Source organism: Aquarana catesbeiana, linkage group LG03 (genome assembly GCF_042186555.1).
Source record: "Aquarana catesbeiana isolate 2022-GZ linkage group LG03, ASM4218655v1, whole genome shotgun sequence".
NCBI lineage: Eukaryota > Metazoa > Chordata > Amphibia > Anura > Ranidae > Aquarana > Aquarana catesbeiana.
Window position 1 is genome coordinate 184697167 of NC_133326.1, and position 21428 is coordinate 184718594.

Here is a 21428-nt window from a genome sequence, read left to right on the forward strand (position 1 = left end):
GTGACTCGGCTCGGGTGCCCCAGTAGCAAGTTGCTTGCTGTGGGGGCACTCAACAGGAGGAAGGAGCCAGGAGCACAGACAAGGCACCCGAGAAGAGGAGGATCGGGGCTGCTCTGTGCAAATCCCCGCAACAGAGCAGGTAAGTACCACGTTGATTATTTTTATACAGAAAAAAAAAACAAGACTTTGCAATCACTTTAAACCTTCTTAAAAATCTAAATTTCTCCCAAGAGCTTTTCTTCAATACTCTTGAGATTTTTCCCTATTAATGTATAGAGAGAAACCAGACAAGGTAGCCCTCTGCTACTCTTTATTTTAGTGACGCCCAACTATAAAGCCTAAACTCTAATGTAACATGCCTAGAGGTTGCTGGTGTGTGCCAGAAATTATATCTCAATGCAATATTCTTTATCATAAATCCTATTTCCTCACTCCCTTATCTTTTCACCACACTACCTACTTTTGTCAAAATCTCAGGTTTCACCTTAAACATTGGCAAATTATTAGCACTGAACATCTTTCTCCTGCCCTCCACTGTATCTCTTACCAACAGTGTTTTGCCTTCCAGTGGGTTGACTTTAAACTCCCATACCTGGGAATATTTTTAATTAACTCCTATGATAAACACATTATCAACTAATTATTCAACAATGGTACATAAACTCAAAGATCTACTAATATCCTGGAAAAAATACAATCAATCTTGGTTTGGTAGGATAGCAGCCATAAATATATTGCTGAAAATATTGTATCTTTTGCAAATTCTTACAATAAGCCTCCCCTCCCCAAATGCTATGCACCCTTGAAAACCACATACAGTGGTTTATGTGGACTTTCAAATACCAAAACTTCATGTAAATACCTTCTATCTCTACAAACTGGATGGAAAACTGGGTTCACCCAGTCTGATGAAGTACTAATTAGCAACACAAATAACCCAACTGGCTAGATAACCTGCAACAAAAAGCTCTCTTTGGGCAAGCTTAGAAGTGATAAATCTCAATCCCTTAATAATAGATAACATTGTGGGTACTTCTCAAACAAAGGTTCACACTTTGCAAACTAAATTACTGCTCATTCAAGACTTTGGGACTCTATAAAATATTCAGGAGGCCTGATATCCCCACACTTAGCCATTCAATCTTTTTTCGGGAATCCTTCCTTTTCCCTAGAGGAGGAAATGGAGGAGGAGTTCCACCAAATGAATACCATGGCGCAACGGGGAGGACTCGTCTATCCACCTCGCATGTGTGGATGGGGGAGTCCATTGGGTTTTTTTTCTGTCATTTCTCTGCCTGATTGAAAAAAAAGGCATCTATGGCCAGCCTAAGGGTGATGTGCGTTGTATGGCTGGCAGCTACAATAAGGGTGACTCCAGCAGTGTATGGATCACTCATCACTGTTTGATAAATAAATATGTTCCTTAAAGACCTAGACTGCTAAATGCCATACATTGGCAGCCTTCTTTAACCAGTTGCCGACCGCCGCACAACGATGTATGTCAGCAGAATGACACGGGCAGGCAAAAGGACTTACAGGTATGTCCTTGCCTGCCCGCGGGTGGGGGGTCCGATCGGTCAGGGGCGATTAAAGGTGAAGGGGAGGCCACTCATTCATGGCTTCCCCCTCGCAATCGCTCCTGGCCAATGACAGGCTTCTTCGGTTTCTGTAATGTAAACAGAAGCCGAGGAAGTGATGTCACTCTCCTCGAGCCGGTCTTTCGTTCCGGCGCCGAGGAGAGAAGACATCCAAGTAAGTTTGCACAACACTACACTAACAGTAGAACACGCAGGCACACTTATCACCCCCCAGTCACCCCCTGATCACCCCCCTGTACCCCCTGTCACACTGACACCAAAAGCAGTTTTTTTTTTTTTTGATTATTGCATTGGTGTCAGTTTGTGACAGTTATAAGTGTTAGGGTTAGCCCCCTTTAGGTCTGGGGTACCCCCTTTAGGTCTAGGGTACCCCCTAACCCCCCTAATAAAGTTTTAACCCCGTGATCACCCCCCGTCGCCAGTGTCACTAAGCTATCGTTTTTCTGATCGCTGTATTAGTGTCACGGGTGACGCTAGTTAGGGAGGTAAGTATATAGGTTCGCCGTCAGTGTTTTATAGCAACAGGGACCCCTGTATACTACCTACTAAAGCTTTTAACCCCCTGATTGCCCCCTAGTTAACCCTTTCACCAGTGATCACCATATAATTGTTATGGGTGACGCTGGTTAGTTTGTTTATTACAGTTTATTATAGTTTTAGGGCACCCGCCGTTTATTACCTTACAAAGGTTTAACCCCCTAATTGCCCGGCGGTGATATAAGTTACGTTTTTAGGGTCAGATAAGGTCTGCGTCACCCCAGGCAGCCTCAGGTTAGCGCCAGTACCGCTAACACCCACGCACGCAGCATACACCTCCCTTAGTGCTATAGTATCTGAACGGATCAATATCTGATCCGATCAGATCTATACTAGCATCCCCAGCAGTTTAGGGTCCTCAAAAACGCAGTGGTAGCGGGATCAGCCCAGATACCTGCTAGCACCTGCGTTTTGCCCCTCGGCCCAGCCCACCCAAGTGCAGTATCGATCGATCGATCACTGACACTTACAAAACACTAAGCACACATAACTGCAGCGTTCGCAGAGTCAGGTCTGATCCCTGCGATCGCTAACAGTTTTTTGGTAGCATTTTGATACAGTCGCTGACAGTCAGGAGCTTTTTTGCCTGTGAGTCTCACTAGTGTACCCCTAAATTTAGAGCCCAAAATGGGAAATCGAAGGTACACTAGTGAAAAGGCCTACACATTTCTGAGCATGACAGATAGTGAAGAGGAAGTCACTCATCTGTCAGATTCAGTCTCAGAATACGAACCTGTAGAGAACAGCAGCTCCATGACAGATAGCTCTGACGACGGAGTTGTGGTTCCTGCTAAGGTCAGGCGTACCAGACCCCGAACTTCTTCTTCTGTCCTTGAAGTGCAAGAACTGCAGGTCCCTCGTATGGAGCAGAGCAGTACTAGCGCCGCTATTCCTTCTGGTGCACTGGCAAGCACCAGCGGCCTAGTACACCCTGGTCGTACATCCAGCACTGCAGTATCACGTGGTGACATGGCGAGTCCCATAAGTGCAGTTCAAGCTGGTGAGGTGGCAAGCACTAGTAGTGTCCCCCTGCCACCAAGAAGACGAACACAGGCCCGTCGTGCTCATAGTTCCCTTCCTGCTGCATTCGCCAATCCGAATTGGGTACCCACCACTTCTGCAGCACCCGTACTTCCCCCATTCACTGGCCAACCCGGAATTCAGGTGGAAACAGTTGATTTTACGCCACTGGATTTTTATTCACTGTTTTTCACCGAAGATCTCTATAGATCTATTGTGGACCAAAGCAATTTATACGCTGGTCAACACATCGCCGCTAATCCCCAGTCCTCCCTTGCCAGAGATTGGAGACCAATTGCGGTCTCCGAATTTAAGATCTTTCTGGGCCTTTCCCTCAACATGGGCATAAATAAAAAGAGTGAGTTACGGTCATATTGGTCCACTGACCCAATTTACCATATGCCCGTGTTCTCTGCTTCCATGGCCAGGGCACGATACGAGCAGAATTTGCGGTTCATGCACTTCAACGACAATGAACTCTGTCGTCCTCGTGGAGACCCTGAATACGATCGGCTCTACAAAATTCGGCCCCTCGTAAACCACTTCAACCAGCATTTTGCAGACTTGTTTACTCCCCATCAAGTTGTCTGCGTTGATGAGTCCCTGATTAAATTTTCTGGCCACTTGTCATTCAAACAGTTTCTTCCCAGCAAGCGTGCCAGATACGGGGTCAAGATGTATAAGCTCTGTGACAGGGCCACAGGCTATACATGTAGTTTTATGGTTTACGAGGGCAAAGATAGTCACATAGAGCCGACAAACTGCCCTGACTACATGGGAAGCGCTGGCAAGATAGTGTGGGACTTGGTGTCACCCTTATTCGGAAAGGGGTACCATTTATATGTGGACAATTATTACACGAGCGTGCCACTTTTTAGTCACCTTTTTGATCATCAAATTGGAGTATGTGGCACCGTGTGACCTAATCGCCGGGACTTTCCCCAGCGGCTTGTAGATTCCCATCTTAGGCTGGGGGAGAGAGCCTGCTTGCAGTGTAATAATTTACTCGCTCTGAAGTGGAGGGACAATAAGAATGTTTTCGTTCTTACCTCCCTTCATGCAGACACGGCGGTCCAAATTACTACGTCGACTGGTGTTGTGGAGAAACCCCTCTGTGTCCACGAATATAACCAAAATATGGGAGGGGTGGACCTCAACAACCAGTTGTTGGCGCCGTACCTAATTGCCCGTAAGGCCAGAGGCTGGTACAAAAAAGTGTCTGTATACTTATTTCAGTTGGCTTTGCTGAACGCTCAGGTGCTATACAGAGCTTCAGGACAGACTGGATCCTTCCTTAAATTCCAGGAAGAGATCGTCGGAGCCCTTCTGTATCCGGACGGTGCTCCACCTCACCTTCCCCAACCAGATGCAGTAAGCCGGCTGCATGGGAGGCATTTTCCTTATGTCCTCCAGAGTACCCCTACCCAACGAGCCCCCCAAAGAAAATGTCGGGTCTGCAGAAAGCGCGGATATAGGCGTGACACCCGGTATTATTGTCCTTCCTGTCCTGGCAATCCTGGTCTTTGCATTGGTGAATGTTTTGAGCGCTACCATACACTAGTTGAGTTTTAGCGTAGGGTACAGCATTGCACAGACTAGGACACACTTTCACAGGGTCTCCCAAGATGCCATCGCATTTTGAGAGACCCAAACCTGGAACCGTTACAGTTTTAAAAGTTAGTTATAAAAAAAATGTAAAAAAAAAAAAAATACACAAAAAAAATATAAAATAAAAAAACAAAAATAGTTGTCGTTTTATTGTTCTCTCTCTCTATTTTCTCTCTATTGTTCTGCTCTTTTTTACTGTATTCTATTCTGCAATGTTTTATTGTTGTTATGTTTTATCATGTTTGCTTTTCAGGTATGTAATTTTTTTATAGTTTACTGTGTTTTAACCATTTTTTTTGTTTTCAGGTACTCCATTCAGCTGCATCGCGGATTTATTTATCTTGACCGCAACAGCGTTTGCTCCCACAATACATAAAGCCGTGACTCCAGCGCTGTCGGAGGTGATTTCACCACCACAGTTACATACTTCAGCATATGTGCCGAAGCGTGGGGGCAGCAGTGGGTGGAGGAGCGATTTGCTCCTGCCTTTTGCGGGAGGATGCCCCCATGCTTCGGCATATATAAACGGTGCATGTATGCCCATCATTAGAAGTGGGTGGATGAAGGGAGGTATTCTAATGGTGGGCATACCCACCGATCAATATCTTTTTTTTTCGTTCAGCCCACAGGCTGCATGAAAAAAAGTTTACAATATATCCAAGGACCAGCAACGTACTGGTATGTTGCTGGACTTTGAGTGGTTATACCAGAATGATGCCTGCAGGTTTAGGTATCATCTTGGTATCATTCTTTTCAGCCAGCGGTTGGCTTTCATGTAAAAGCAATCCTAGCGGCTAATTAGCCTCTAGACTGCTTTTACAAGCAGTGGGAGGGAATGCCCCCCCCCACCGTCTTCCATGTTTTTCTCTGGCTCTCCTGTCCCAACAGGGAACCTGAAAATGCAGCCGGTGATTCAGCCAGCTGACCATAGAGCTGATCAGAGACCAGAATGGCTCCAAACATCTCTATGGCCTAAGAAACCGGAAGCTAAGAGCATTTCATGACTTAGATTTCGCCGGATGTAAATAGCGCCATTGGGAAATTGGGAAAGCATTTTATCACACCGATCTTGGTGTGGTCAGATGCTTTGAGGGCAGAGGAGAGATCTAGGGTCTAATAGACCCCAATTTTTTCAAAAAAGAGTACCTGTCACTACCTATTGCTATCATAGGGGATATTTACATTCCCTGAGATAACAATAAAAATGATTAAAATAAAAATGAAAGGAACAGTTTAAAGATGAGATAAAAAACAAAAAAATAATAAAGAAAAAAAAAAAAAAGCACCCCTGTCCCCCCCCCCTGTAAATGTAAACCGCAATTACACCATGCATGTGAGGTATCACCGCGAAGGTCAGATCGAGGGCAAAAAAATAATTTTTTTGAAAAAATAAATGAAAAAAGTGAAAAAATAAATGAAACACCCACCATTTTAATCTGTAGGGCATTTGCTTTAAAAATATATATATAATGTTTGGGGGTTCAAAGTAATTTTCTTGCAAAAAAAATATTTTTTTCATGTAAACAAAAAGTGTCAGAAAGGGCTTTGTCTTCAAGTGGTTAGAAGAGTGGGCGATGTGTGACATAAGCTTCTAAATGTTGTGCATAAAATGCCCGGACAGTTCAAACCCCCCTCAAATGACCCCATTTTGGAAAGTAGACACCCCAAGCTATTTGCTGAGAGGCATGTCGAGTCCATGGAATATTTTATATTGTGACACAAGTTGCGGGAAAAAGACACTTTTTTTTTTTTTTTTTTTTTGCACAAAGTTGTCACTAAATGATATATTGCTCAAACATGCCATGGGAATATGTGAAATTACACCCCAAAATACATTCTGTTGCTTCTCCTGAGTACGGGGATACCACATGTGTGAGACTTTTTGGGAGCCTAGCCATGTACGGGACCCCGAAAACCAAGCACTGCCTTCAGGCTTTCTAAGGGCGTAAATTTTTTATTTCACTCTTCACTGCCCATCACAGTTTCGGAGGCCATGGAATGCCCTGATGGCACAACCCCCCCCCCCCCCCAAATGACCCCATTTTGGAAAATAGACACCCCAAGCTATTTGCTGAGGGGTATAGTGAGTATTTTGCAGACCTCACTTTTTGTCACAAACTTTTGAAAATTGAAAAAAGAAAAAAAAATACATTTTTCTTGTCTTTCTTAATTTTCAAAAACAAATGAGACCTGCAAAATACTCACCATGCCTCTCAGCAAATAGCTTGGGGTGTCTACTTTCCAAAATGGGGTCATTTTGGGGGGTTTGGTGCTATCTTGGCATTTTATGGCCTTTGAAACTGTGATAGGTAGTGAGGAGTGAAATCAAAAATTTACGCCCTTAGAAATCCTGAAGGCGATTGGATTTCGGGGCCCTGTATGAATCTAAGGCTCCCAAAATGTCCCACACATGTGGTATCCCCATACTCGGAAGCAGCAGAATGTATTTTGGGGTGTAATTCCACATATGCCCATGGCATGTTTGAGCAATATATCATTTAGTGACAACTTTGTGCAAAAAAAAAAATTGTCACTTTCCCGCAACTTGTGTCAAAATATAAAATATTCCATGGACTCAGCATGCCTCTCAGCAAATAGCTTGGGGTGTCTACTTTCCAAAATGGGGTCATTTGGGGGGGGGGGGTTGTGCCATCTGGGCATTTTATGGCCTTCAAAACTGTGATAGGTAGTGAGGAGTGAAATCAAAAATTTACGCCCTTAGAAATCCTGAAGGCAGTGATTGGCTTTCGGTGCCCCGTACGCGGCTAGGCTCCCAAAAAGTCCCACACATGTGGTATCCCTGTACTCAGGAGAATCAGCAGAATGTATTTTGGGGTGCAATTCCACATATGCCCATGGCCTGTGTGAGCAATATATCATTTAGTGACAACTTTTTGTAATTTTTTTTTTTTTTTGTCATTATACAATCACTTGGGACAAAAAAATAAATATTCAATGGGCTCAACATGCCTCTCAGCAATTTCCTTGGGGTGTCTACTTTCCAAAATGGGGTCATTTGGGGGGGGTTTGTACTGCCCTGCCATTTTAGCACCTCAAGAAATGACATAGGCAGTCATAAACTAAAAGCTGTGTAAATTGCAGAAAATGTACCCTAGTTTGTAGACGCTATAACTTTTGCGCAAATCAATAAATATACGCTTATTGACTTTTTTTTACCAAAGACATGTGGCCGAATACATTTTGGCCTAAATGTATGACTAAAATTGAGTTTATTGGATTTTTTTATAACAAAAAGTAGAAAATATCATTTTTTTTCAAAATTTATGGTCTTTTTCCATTTATAGCGCAAAAAATAAAAACGGCAGAGGTGATCAAATACCATCAAAAGAAAGCTCTATTTGTGGGAAGAAAGGGACGCAAATTTCATTTGGGTACAGTATTGCATGACCGCGCAATTGGCAGTTAACCACTTGACGACCGCCGCACGACGATGTACGTCGGCAGAGCGGCACGGGCAGGCAAAAGGACTTACAGGTACGTCCTTGCCTGCCCGCGGGTGGGGGGTCTGGTCGGACCCCCCCCCCGGTGCCTGCGGCGGTCGGCAAATCCTCCCCGGCGGTCGGTGGTGAGGCGATCGCTCCCAGCCAATGGGATCATTTCCCTGCCTCTTTATTGTACACAGAGGCAGAGGAAATGATGTCATCTCTCCTCTCCTCCTCCATTTTCCGTTCCGGCCCCGAGGAGAGAAGACTGGAATGCGAGTGCACAACACACACACATACAGTAGAACACCCCCCAATTTCCCCCCCCTCCCCCCGTCACACTGACACCAAGCAGTTTTGGTTTTTTTTCTGATTACTGCATGGTGTCAGTTTGTGACAGTTACTGTTAGCCCCCTTTAGGTCTAGGATACCCCCCTACCCCCCCCCCAATAAAGTTTTAACCCCTTGATCACCCCCCGTCACCAGTGTCGCTAAGCGATCATTTTTTTGATTGCTGTATTAGTGTCGCTGGTGACGCTAGTTAGGGAGGTAAATATTTAGGTTCGCCGTCAGCGTTTTATAGCGACAGGGACCCCCATATACTTCCTAATGTTTTAACCCCTTGATTGCCACCTAGTCACCGTATAACTGTTACGGGTGACGCTGGTTAGTTCGTTTATTTTTTATAGTGTCAGGGCACCCGCCATTTATTACCGAATAAAGGTTTAGCCCCCTGATCGCCCGGCGGTAATATGCATATCGCTAACACCCACGCACGCAGCATACGCCTCCCTTAGTGGTATAGTATCTGAACGGATCAATATCTGATCCGATCAGATCTATACTAGCGTCCCCAGCAGTTTAGGATTCCCAAAAACGCAGTGTTAGCGGGATCAGCCCAGATACCTGCTAGCGCCTGCGTTTTGCCCCTCCGCCTGGCCCAGCCCACCCAAGTGCAGTATCGATCGATCACTGTCACTTACAAAACACTAAACGCATAACTGCAGTGTTCGCAGAGTCAGGCCTGATCCCTGTGATCACTAACCGTTTTTTTGGTAGCGTTTTGGTGAACTGACAAGAACCAGCCCCAGGCAGCGTCAGGTTAGTGCCAGTAGCGCTAACACCCACGCACGCACCGTACACCTCCCTTAGTGGTGTAGTATCTGAACGGATCAATATCTGATCCGATCAGATCTATACTAGCATCCCCAGCAGTTTACGGTTCCCAAAAAGCAGTGTTAGCAGGATCATCCCAGATACCTGCTAGCACCTGCGTTTTGCCCCTCCGCCCAGCCCAGCCCACCCAAGTGCAGTATTGATCGATCACTGTCACTTACAAAACATTAAACGCATAACTGCAGCGTTCGCAGAGTCAGGCCTGATCAGTTTTTTTGGTAGCGTTTTGGTGAACTGGCAAGCACCAGCGGCCTAGTACACCCCGGTCGTAGTCAAACCAGCACTGCAGTAACACTTGGTGACGTGGAAAGTCCCATAAATGCAGTTCAAGCTGGTGAGGTGGCAAGCCTGCTGCCACCAAGAAGAAGACAAACATGCCCCCCCAAATGACCCCATTTTGGAAAGTAGACACTCCAAGCTATTTGCTGAGAGGTATAGTGAGTATTTTGCAGAGCTCACTTTTTGTCACAAAGTTTTGAAAATTGAAAAAAGAAAAAAAAATGTTTTTTTCTTGTCTTTCTTCATTTTCAAAAACAAATGAGAGCTGCAAAATACTCACCATGCCTCTCAGCAAATAGCTTGGGGTGTCTACTTTCCAAAATGGGGTCATTTGGGGGGGTTTTGTGCCACCTGGGCATTCCATGGCCTCCGAAACTGTGATAGGCAGTGAAGAGTGAAATCAAAACTTTACACCCTTAGAAATCCTGAAGACGGTGATTGGTTTTCGGGGCCCCGTACACGGCTAGGCTCCCAAAAAGTCCCACACATGTGGTATCCCCATACTCACGAGAAGCAGCTAAATGTATTTTGGGGTGCAATTCCACATATGCCCATGGCCTGTGTGAGCAATATATCATTTAGTGACAACTTTGTGCAAAAAAAAAAATGTCACTTTCCCGCAACTTGTGTCAAAATATAAAATATTCCATGGACTCAACATGCCTCTCAGCAAATAGCTTGGGGTGTCTACTTTCCAAAATGGGGTCATTTGGAGGGGTTTTGTGCCATCTGGTCGTTTTATGGCCTTCAAAACTGTGATAGGTAGTGAGGAGTGAAATCAAAAATTTACGCCCTTAGAAATCCTGAAGGCGGTGATTGGTTTTCGGGGCCCCGTATGTGGCTAGGCTCCCAAAAAGTCCCACACATGTGGTATCCCCGTACTCAGGAGAAGCAGCTGAATGTATTTTGGGGTGCAATTCCACATAGGCCCATGGCCTGTGTGCGCAATATATCTAGTGACAACTTTTTGTAAATTTTTTTTTTTTTTTGTCATTCAATCACTTGGGACAAAAAAAATAAATATTCAATGGGTTCAACATGCCTCTCAGCAATTTCCTTGGGGTGTCTACTTTCCAAAATGGGGTCATTTGGGGGGGGGTTTGTACTGCCCTGCCAGTTTAGCACCTCAAGAAATGACATAGGCAGTCATAAACTAAAAGCTGTGTAAATTCCAGAAAATGTACCCTAGTTTGTAGATGCTATAACTTTTGCGCAAACCAATAAATATACGCTTATTGACATTTTTTTACAAAAGACATGTGGCCGAATACATTTTGGCCTAAATGTATGACTAAAATTGAGTTTATTGGATTTTTTTTTTATAACAAAAAGTAGAAAATATAATTTTTTTCAAAATTTTCGGTCTTCTTCCGTTTATAGCGCAAAAAATAAAAACCGCAGAGGTGATCAAATACCATCAAAAGAAAGCTCTATTTGTGGGAAGAAAAGGACGCAAATTTCATTTGGGTACAGCATTGCATGACCGCGCAATTAGCAGTTAAAGCGGCGCAGTGCCAAATTGGAAAAAGTCCTCTGGTCCTTAGGCAGCATAATGGTCCGGGGCTAAAGTGGTTAAAGCGACGCAGTGCCAAATTGTAAAAAGTGCTCTGGTCAGGAAGGGGGGTAAATCCTTCCGGGGCTGAAGTGGTTAAACAACATACCCTTGTCTTTTCTTCTCTCTCAAGTTGGCGTCTACGTTCTTCACGCACTAAGCGCTTCCATTCTTGCTTGGTTTCCTCGCTCGGTGGCAACCCCTGTTCCATCCTTGCATAGCATGTTTCAACAAACTTCTCTTTATCTCTTACTTCTTGCTGCAGCTTTATACAGTTGGCTTGCTGCATAGATAATTCTGCAATTTGGGACATCATTTTACGAGTTGTGTCCTTAATCTTATTTTTTAGTTCACTCATCTGTCAAAATAATAATAGAAAAGAGCATGAATCAGTATGGCAACATTACAAGATGCTTGCCTGGCCTTTTACCTTTGGAACACCTAAGTGCTTTGTTAATATGAATAGACTTCTCTCTTTCTCAGATAAGGGCTAACATATTGGGCTTTTTCGTTTTATACCCATTCACAGTGTAAGTGTAGTGCTATCTGAATCCTGGGAAAAGGCGGATCACTCTTACAGACCTTTTTAGCACATGTCAGGGTATCTTCTTTGCCATTTGCAGCTTTGATGCGTATCCTATCTGATAACTTGGAGACTTGCTCGTAGAGGAAATCTCTTTCCAACAACTGTTCCTCCTTCTCAGCCAGGCGCAGTTCAAGCTGTATTGAATGAACATTTAAATAAATCAGATGCCTATTCCTATAATGACATTACAGGGAGAAGTACAGTAGTTTAGAAGAATCGCTTTTCACATAGATCAATCATTGCAAACAAAGGCTAAATCCATATTTGACTAGAAAGAGGAGCAGCAAATTGGATAACTGAATTTTGTAAAGTTCGCTACAGAACTAAAATGAATAAATACGCATTTCTGGCACACAGTATTAGACCAGGTCCATGGCTGTGTATATGCTTTAATGTATATTACTGTTTTTAAAAACTGCATGGGTTGAGGCTGAGAAAATTGAAAGCTTCTGTAGACACTAACAATTAACCTCTCATTTGCTCTTTTTTGGTCTGTTCCATATAACATTGAAAACATTTGTTTTATATATTTCAATAAATACAATAAAAATACCTGCCAGAAATCTAGTGAGTTATTAAAGTGGTATTTAAAGCTTTGTTTTTTTTTAAATCACAAACCTGTTATACTTACCTGCTCTGTGCAGTGATTTTGCACAGAGCAGCTCCAGTCCTCTTCTTCACGGCTCCACCGCCCGCGCTCCTGGCTCCTCCCCTTCGAGCAGTGCCCCCAGAGAATGATGCTTGCCCTGGGGGCATTGCTGCGTGCTCCCTCCCGAGCTGCTGCTCTTTGGGTCCATAAAACATATAGAGCTGCGGCTTGTAACAACCCCCCGCCCCCCCCGCTCTCGCCTCATTGGCTCAGTGGCTGTAGTTGACAGCCGTGGGAGCCAATGGGCTCCCGTTGATGCCTCCGCAAATAAGGAGGGAGAGTCCCGGGACAGCCAAGGCTATCGTGAACCTTCCATGAAGGTAAAAAAAAAAAACTTTAGCCTTTATAACTACTTGAACTTCTTGTGCTGTGTCTGAGCTTCCTTAGGATTACAAAACAACTACCTTCCAGGCTAGGGAGCTGAAAAAAGGAAGGTGGAGGTGTTTGCGTTCCAAATTAGGCAGGACATACATTATACATTTTCTTTTCTTCAGCCAGCGAGTTACTTGGGAAAAAAATGTGCTAAACACAATGATCAGTGTTGCTGGCTATAGCTGGCGACACTCATTGTTTGGAAAAACCCAACAGGCTGGTTGTAGAGAAGTCGATTGATCGACCAGGCAGCCTATACATGGATTGAAATTCAGTCAGTCCCTGCTCAACAAGCCAAATTTTAGATCCATGTATGGCTGACTTTGGGAAATCTGCCTAGGACAGGAAGTGTTACAGACAGGATCGCCATGTAAAAGGAGAGAAAAAAAACGCAATAAAAGAAGTGTGTGATTTAGTAATAAGTTTGTCATTCTTGCTAACTTTTCCCCCACTGGCCATGACCTGGGCACTATCTTGAGTAGGAAGAAACCGTTTTATTTCCAAAATTCAAATGGGCTGTTCACCTTGCAAGGGGGATTTTTCCTCAGAGCTTATGAATGTGGTGGATCTCACTTTGAAAAGAATACCCAATCATGTGCAAGGAAAAAAGACAGCATTTTTGCCTGCACACGATTGCATGATGGAAGTCAGTAATGCTTCACTTCTTTCACTAAGCCAAGTTAAAATTCCCTTGCAAAGTGCAACTTTCCTTAAAATGTGAATTATGCTGGAGGCTGTCATTGCCATATTTCCCTCAATGGTAAGCATAACATAACTACAGGACATTTAAAGTGAGAATCTATTTAAGCTGGCTTTGACTTTAACTCCACCTCCTCTGTTCTCTTCAAAAGCTCTTGTTGTGATGGGTCCTTTCCTTCAAGCAAGCGAATCCTACTTGTTTTCTCTGGATCCTGTGCCTGTTTTTCCAGGTCATTCAATCTGTCGTTACACTGGGAAAGCTGCTCAATAAAGAAAAAAAAATGTTAACTTTAAGTATTCCGTGATGCAGTAGATTAGCTTGAATGCAACAGAAATGCAAAAAAAGGAAGTATGCAAACAGGAAAAAAAAATAAAAACGCAGCAAATTTTACAAAATTCCTACTAAATCTAAAAGCTTAACCTGTATTGAGTTAATAAATAACAAATATTTGTAACTTTTAAATTGCGTCTTTTTGCGAAATGGTGAAAATTGAACAGACACAAAAGTGTAAATATACAAATTTCTCAAACAAACTAAAGGTTTTCATTTTTCCCCTTACAGCTTTCAGAATTTGTGAAAGACTCCCAAAACCATATATTCTAGAATAAAAAGAAGATGCTACTGATTTTTTTTTTAGACCCCATGGTTTTTGCGCAAATGTTTATCAAACCAATATATTCACAAAAAATACACTAAAACCATTATTAGCAGATAAAAACACAGCTAATTTTGCAAAATTCCTGCTAAATCCCTACTAAATATAAAAGCTTTACCTGTATGGAGTTACCGCATAACAAATATTTGTAATTTTTACATTGCGCCTTTTTGCAAAATGGTTAAAATCTAAAGTACGCAAAAATTTAAATATGCAAATTTCTCAAAAAATCTGAGGGTTTTAATTTTTCCCTTACAGTATTCGGAATTTAAAAAACGAAACAGTTTTGGGACTTTAAATGAGGCTAGCACCAAAGGGATGCTCGCCTCCATCCCCGTCATTGGTTATAAAAAAAAAAAAACGGAGGAGATGTGGGACTTTAAATGAAGCACACAGCAGCACAACACAGGTCAAGTGACCAAAATTCATTTATTTGGTATAATCCATGGTGTGTAAAAAAACATTTCGGCATCCAACCTCTAAAATGCTGTGGGCATCAAGCCTCTATATAATAAACCATGGATTGATTATACATAAAATACACATAAGTTGCACAATAAGTCATGTGTCACACAGAGCAAAGATAACAATCAACATACATGTGTACAATTGTCACTGTGATTAGACTCAAAGAGAGCCATGAAAATTAGGACAAATAATTCAAATAATAAAAAGGATTTAATGCCATGACAGATACTTATGGAGGTAAATGGAATCATTGAAATCTTGGTATTCCATGATATGTGAAGATTGGTAATAATCAAAGCTCTACGCGTTTCGCGGTATAGCAACCGCTCATCAGGAGTATACGTCATGGAATGATTCTAAAAAATATATTTTTATTAAAATTATATATATTTTCAGTAAATAAACAGGAAATTAAAAAAGGTTTTGTATACAAATATTTCCAAGGTTGGATAGGCATAGCTGCTTTTCCCAATCTTACATCCATGCGGGTATGGGTACATGACCTCGAACGCAGACCGTGCAAGCTCAGGGACATGCATGCGGACCTACATGGATGTAAAATTGAGAGCAATGGCTCTGTTCGTGCAGGTGCTACATCCCAAATTACATCAATGGGACTGCCTGCACAGAGATGCACGGAACATCTGTGCATCCCTGTAAAGGTACGCTGTGTATGCCCTGTGTGAACAAGGCCTTAGGCCCCTTTCACACAAGCAGACCGATCGGGTCTGTCTGTCCCTTTCAAAAGGGGTTCTAGTGTGTTTTGGGTTTTTTTAAGCCACATGATTGGAGCTTGAGGCTCTAATTGGCTTGAAAATGGTTGAGCTTGGGGCGCAGAGCATTGCACCTCGAACCCACCCACTTGTGACGATAGCAAATTAATATTCGCTATTGTCTCTCGGCTTCTCCCAAGGAAGCTGAGGAGGGGTGAGTGCGGGGGGGAGACCGTCATCGTGGAGAGGTGTGTGCAGGGGGGAGGGGGCATCACCATGTGGGGGGACCTGGGGAGGGGGGGGCCTTTGCCGCCCCCCCAAAAAAAAGCCATTGGGTCTTGCTATTTTTTTCTTTTTTACTTTTCTTTTTTTGCTTTTTCTTTTGGGGGGGGGTCTTTGGTGAGATATGGAGGGTCTGTTTAGACCTCTGATATCTTTTTTTTGAGACGGGGAAAGTTTCTGCAGCACTTTACTTGAATGAATAAGGAATCTGTATGGAGATTCCTCATTCATTCATAAAATAAGTCTGATACATAGTAACAATCATGGTTACTATATATCAGCTGTCAGTGGGAGGTCTAGGAGCGATCTGTAGTGATCGCTGGCTGTGCCCTCTTTACTACGGGGGGGGGGGCTTGATAAACACATGTTTATCAAGCCCCCCTAAGCCCCAACTTCACCCCCACTGCTTCCGCAGCCAGACAGATCGCAGAGATCAGTGCAGGGAGAAGCTGCAGGGGGTGGCCATGGATCTCCCTCCCTGTGCCCCATGCAGCACCTGAAGCTGGCGGGATTGGAAGAGGAGGGATGCTGGCTAATGATGGTAGCTGCAGAGGATGGGGTTTGCTGGGGAGGTTGGGGGTGGGGGGGGGGGTGTAATCAGTGCTGGATGGGAATAAGGTGGGTGAAGGGGATAGGACGCCGGGAGAAGAGGCCGGAGAGACCCCCGTAGTCGGAAGAAGACCCCTGGAGCTGTCTAATAAATTACTTTCAAAACCTGTCTAGTGTGTTTTTTTTATTGGCACTTTCTCCCTAGGTGAATGGGTAGGGGTACCAAGTACCCCTACCCATTCACATAGGGTGGGGGGGCCGGGATCTGGGGGCCCCCTTATTAAAGGGGGCTCCCGGATTCTGATAAGCCCCCCGCCCACAGACCCCGACAACCAACGGCCAAGGTTGTCGGGAAGAGGCCCTTGTCCTCCTCAACATGGGGACAAGGTGCTTTGGGGTGGGGGGGCGCAGGGTGCCCCCCTCCCCCAAAGCACCCACCCCCCATGTTGAGGGCATGGGGCCTGGTACGGTTCAGGGGGGGCGCTCGCTCGTCCCCACCCCCTTTCCTGACCGGCCAGGCTGCGTGCTTGGATAGGGGTTTGGTATGGATTTTGGGGAGGCCCCCACGCCCTTACAATCCATACCAGACCTAAGGGCCTGGTATGCCCCGCGACGGGGCTTGCAAGTTGTCAATCTCGCCGATAAAAGCAGCGAGATTGACTTCCTTTCTAGTCCCGTCATACCCAAGTCACGTTCAAAATGAACAGACTTGTCCGTGTGTGGGCAAGTCTGTTCATTCAGAAAGTCCGCCGTAACACCGTCGGGAAGGCCGGCGGACCTAGTCTGCCGGAAAGTCCGGTCGTGTGTAGGCAAGTGCGTCCGTTCAGAAAGTCCATCGGACCTAGTTTCCCAGAAAGTCCAGTCGTGTGTACGCTGCATAACAATCGGAGATGGGATGAGATTAGGTTCGCAGAGGATTTGACCAAGTCACACATTCGGAGGGTATGAAATAGAATTGGGCTAAGTGTTGCTGGGCGAAGGGCAGTGGGAAGCCAAGGCATAACCCATTATTTTCCAAGGATGGCCTCTGCAGAATGCAATTTCAACAAAACAGAATAATATAATAATGATGATACTTATTATTTTTCTGCAACTCGCAGGTTTTTTACTTTTTGCCAATTTGTCTGCCTATCACTATTTTTTACATAGACATTACAGTTTTCCAGTTTAAACTGCTAAAATTTGGAAAGCCATTTTTCTGACAATCTTTGTAAATAAGCCTCAATGCATATTGTGACAGCCAGTTAAGTTTGACATGTTTCCTTTGAAAATTAAAATGGCAAGAAGCCTAATAAGTGTGGAAATATTCAAGAGGAAGAACATGTAATACAGAATGTTTTTTGTCTAATGGTATTTTTTTTATCTTCAGGGAGAATGTTTAGTCAATTTTCTCTCTTTCATACTGAAATAGAAAGAGCATTTAAAAAGTAGAGTGGGGGAAAATGTGTCAAATCTACTTACATTTCTTTTTTTTTTTTTTTTTCTTTTTTTTTTTTAGATTTGGATAGAGTGGTTAGGTTTTAATTGTTGGCTTTGCCCCCATTAAGGAGATTGGGAGGTCTCCTAACTGTCCTGATCACCAGTGCCACTGGAAATAAAGGTGACCATAAACCAAAAATATTGAACAGGAAATCTTCCAAATGGGATACTTGTTTCCCTGACAATTGTCTAAGAGGGAATATCCCTCACATTGGAAAGATATACTCTCTTCCTGTTGAGCTTACAGAACAGGAAGTGAAGACTCCCTAATGAGACACGGCCAAAAGAAGCGGTTTTATCCCTCTTCTACTCTATCAAAAAAAAATAGATAAAAATGTTTTGCTTTTAGATACTGTATTACTTTTAAAGTTGGTTAAGTGCTCTGGTTGATATTCTAAAGTTGGGGTCATCAAAGTCTCTAAGCAAAGGACCAGTTCACTGTCCTTCAGATTGTTGCCAGTATGAGTAGAAACTTTGTATAAAGCATGCAGGTGGGGGGGGGGGGGTGACCATGACGCAAATTGTGTCTGACCAGTTCGTTATATAACTGTAATTACTAAATTTCAATACAATGCACATAAAGAGTATACAGTGCCTTGCAAAAGTATTCACCCCCCTTGGCTTTTTACCTATTTTGTTACATTACAGCCTTTAGTTCAATATTTTTTAATCTGAGTGATATGTGATGGATCAGAACACAATAGTCTAAGTTAGTGAAGTAAAATTAGAAAAATATATACATAAAACTATTTTTCAGAAATAAAAAATTGATAATTGGCATGGGCGTATGTATTCACCCCCTTTGTTATGAAGCTAATAAAAAGCTCTGGTGCAACCAATTACCTTCAGAAGTCACATAATTAGTGAAATGATGTCTACATGTGTGCAATCTAAGTGTCACATGATCTATCATTACATATACACACCTTTTTGAAAGGCCCCAGAGGCTGTAACACCTAAGCAAGAGGCACCCCTAACCAAACACTGCCATGAAGACCAAGGAACTCTCCAAGCAAGTAAGGGACAATGTTGTTGAGAAATACAAGTCAGGGTTAGGTTATAAAAAAAAAAAATCCAAATTACTGATGATCCCTAGGAGCACCACCAAATCTATCATAACCAAATGGAAAGAACATGGCACAATAGCAAACCTGCCAAGAGACGGACGCACACCAAAACTCATGGACCGGGCAAGGAGGGCATTAATCAGAGAGGCAGCACAGTGACCTAAGGTAACCCTGGAGGAGCTGCAGAGTATCTATACATAGGACGACAATAAGCCATACGCTCCATAGAGTTGGGCTTTATGGCAGAGTGGCCAGAAGAAAGCCATTACTTTTAGCAAAAAACAAAATGCCACGTTTTGAGTTTGCGAAAAGGCATGTGGGAGACTCCCAAAATGTATGGAGGAAGGTGCTCTGGTCTGATGAGACTAAAATTGAACTTTTTGGCCATCAAAGAAAACGCTATGTTTGGCGCAAACCCAACACATCAACCTAAGTACACCATCCCCACAGTGAAACATGGTGGTGGCAGCATCATGCTGTGGGGATGTTTTTCAGCAGTCGGGACTGGGAAACTGGTCAGAGTTGAGGAAAAGATGGATGGTGCTAACTACAGGGATATTCTTGAGCAAAACCTGTACCACTCTGTGTGATTTGAGGCTAGGACGGAGGTTCACCTTCCAGTAGGACAATGACCCCAAACACACTGCTAAAGCAACACTTGCGTGGTTTAAGGGGAAACATGTAATGTGTTGGAATGGCCTAGTCAAAGCCCAGACCACAATCCAATGGAAAATCTGTGGTCAGACTTAAAGATTGCTTTTCACAAGCACAAACCATCCAACTTTAAGGAGCTGGAGCAGTTTTGCAAGGAGGAATGGGCAAAAATCCCAGTGGTAAGATGTGGCAAGCTCATAGAGACTTATCCAAAGCGACTTGGAGCTGTGATAGCCACAAAAGGTGACTCTACAAAGTATTGACTTTAGGGGGGTGAATAGTTATGCAAATTGACTGTTTCTGTTATTTTGTCCTATTTGTTTGCTTCACAATAAAAAAAAAAAACATCTTCAAAGTTGTGGGCATGTTCTGTAAATTTAATGATGCAAATCCTCAAACAATCCATGTTAATTCCAGGTTGTGAGGAAACAAAACATGCAAAATGCCAAGGGGTCGAATACTTTTGCAAGGCACTGTATATGATGTGTACAACCAAAACATCATAATAATATAGCATAATAATGTCAGACACATAACCCATGTATCACACAATACATATATAAAAGTGCATGATTGTTACAACATTTTACAATAAAACAGAATAAAATTGATGGAATGATCCTGATTGTAAACATGATAGTGGCATCAACATAGCTTGACGTGTTTTGTGGATGACCTCCACTCATCAAGATCAGATGCTTGATAAATATCTATAATTAATAAGTTGTACACATTAATAATCGGTCTCAATGTAAGAGGGCAGGGGAGGGGGAGGAAAAACAAAAGTATGGAAAATATCCACCCATACTTACAATATAGCTATGAGTCTGAAATAGAGCGATGAGAGCTGCAGGCCGGCCGAACAACTACTCCCTCTTGTGTTCAAAGTGCAGCCCTACACATAGGGGAAAAACGCATCTAAGTATGGGATTAGGAGATGAGGCACAGGTGCACACAGCACCTGGGTATGCTTATCCCCCGCCCTCTCTTATATATATATATATATATATGTATAAAAATGTGGGCTGTTGAACACACAGTGAGGTGCTCTCCCATCAGGGAGCATCAAGGATAGACGCTGGTCTGAAAGGCTTGATTCTCTCTTTTTTTCACTGCACAAGGTCACAGATGTTCTCTGTGGTAGCTGGCCTCTTTGGACATTGTGCACCAATTTGGACCATGTGTGTTGGCCTAGGAGTTCCAGGTAATATTATGCTAGAATTTTCTTCCTTTCCCTTTCACCCTTTTCTTTGGTGTGTGGTTTCTATTTGACATGTAGCCCCCATGGGTTGGGGTACATTAAGTCTCCTTATATTTCCCCTTATGCCGCGTACACACGAGCGGACTTTACGGCGGACTTTGCCCGGCGGACTGGATTTCGTCGGACAATTCGATGTGTGTGGGCTCCAGCGGACTTTGTTTTCTCAAAAGTTGGACGGACTTAGATTTTAAACTTGTTTAAAATTTATCCGTTGAAATCGAGTCCGGTCGAAAAGTCCGCTTGTCTGTATGCTAGTTCGACGGACAAAAAGGCACGCTAGGGCAGCTATTGGCTACTGGCTATGAACTTCCTTGTTTTAGTCCGGTCGTACGTCATCACGTACGAATTCGACGGACTTTGGTGGATTGTGTGTAGGCAAGTCCGTTCATTCACAAAGTCCGTCGGAAAGTACGTCGAAAAATCCGCCGGGCAAAGTCCGCCGTAAAGTCCGACCGTGTGTACGCGGCATTACTCTACACTTAGATATGGCATTTTCCCATACGATCACATTTTCACTCACTACCTCTCAGTGATGGCATTGGCCCACACTTTACCATGTTAAATAGGTACACTTCATATTATATGTAATAATACACATCATTTCAACACTTATTTGTAGAGCTTCCACGGATATGCTATTCACATCACCCCTGACCATCCATGAGGGACCTTACTCCCAGGGACATCCGTCTCCTGAGTTTTTTTTCCATCAAATATATTGGGTTTTCCACCTCAGCTCCCGGGGCTAGTGAATTGTTTGGCCGGGCTGCAGCTCCCATT

The 21428-nt window shown here is 43.5% G+C and overlaps 1 protein-coding gene across 4 annotated transcripts in view; it reads right to left on the reverse strand.

The window, feature by feature from the left end:
- Positions 1 to 21428, reverse strand: part of CCDC146 (coiled-coil domain containing 146) — a 160355-nt gene that overhangs the window by 5636 nt on the left and 133291 nt on the right. For all 4 annotated transcript variants that reach the window (XM_073619596.1, XM_073619594.1, XM_073619597.1 and 1 more), the window contains exons 16-18: positions 13651 to 13779; positions 11796 to 11933; positions 11323 to 11571 (exon numbers count right to left, since the gene is read on the reverse strand). In XM_073619596.1, coding sequence (XP_073475697.1) covers positions 11323 to 11571; positions 11796 to 11933; positions 13651 to 13779 — 516 coding nt within the window. The remainder of the gene's footprint in view (positions 1 to 11322; positions 11572 to 11795; positions 11934 to 13650; positions 13780 to 21428) is intronic.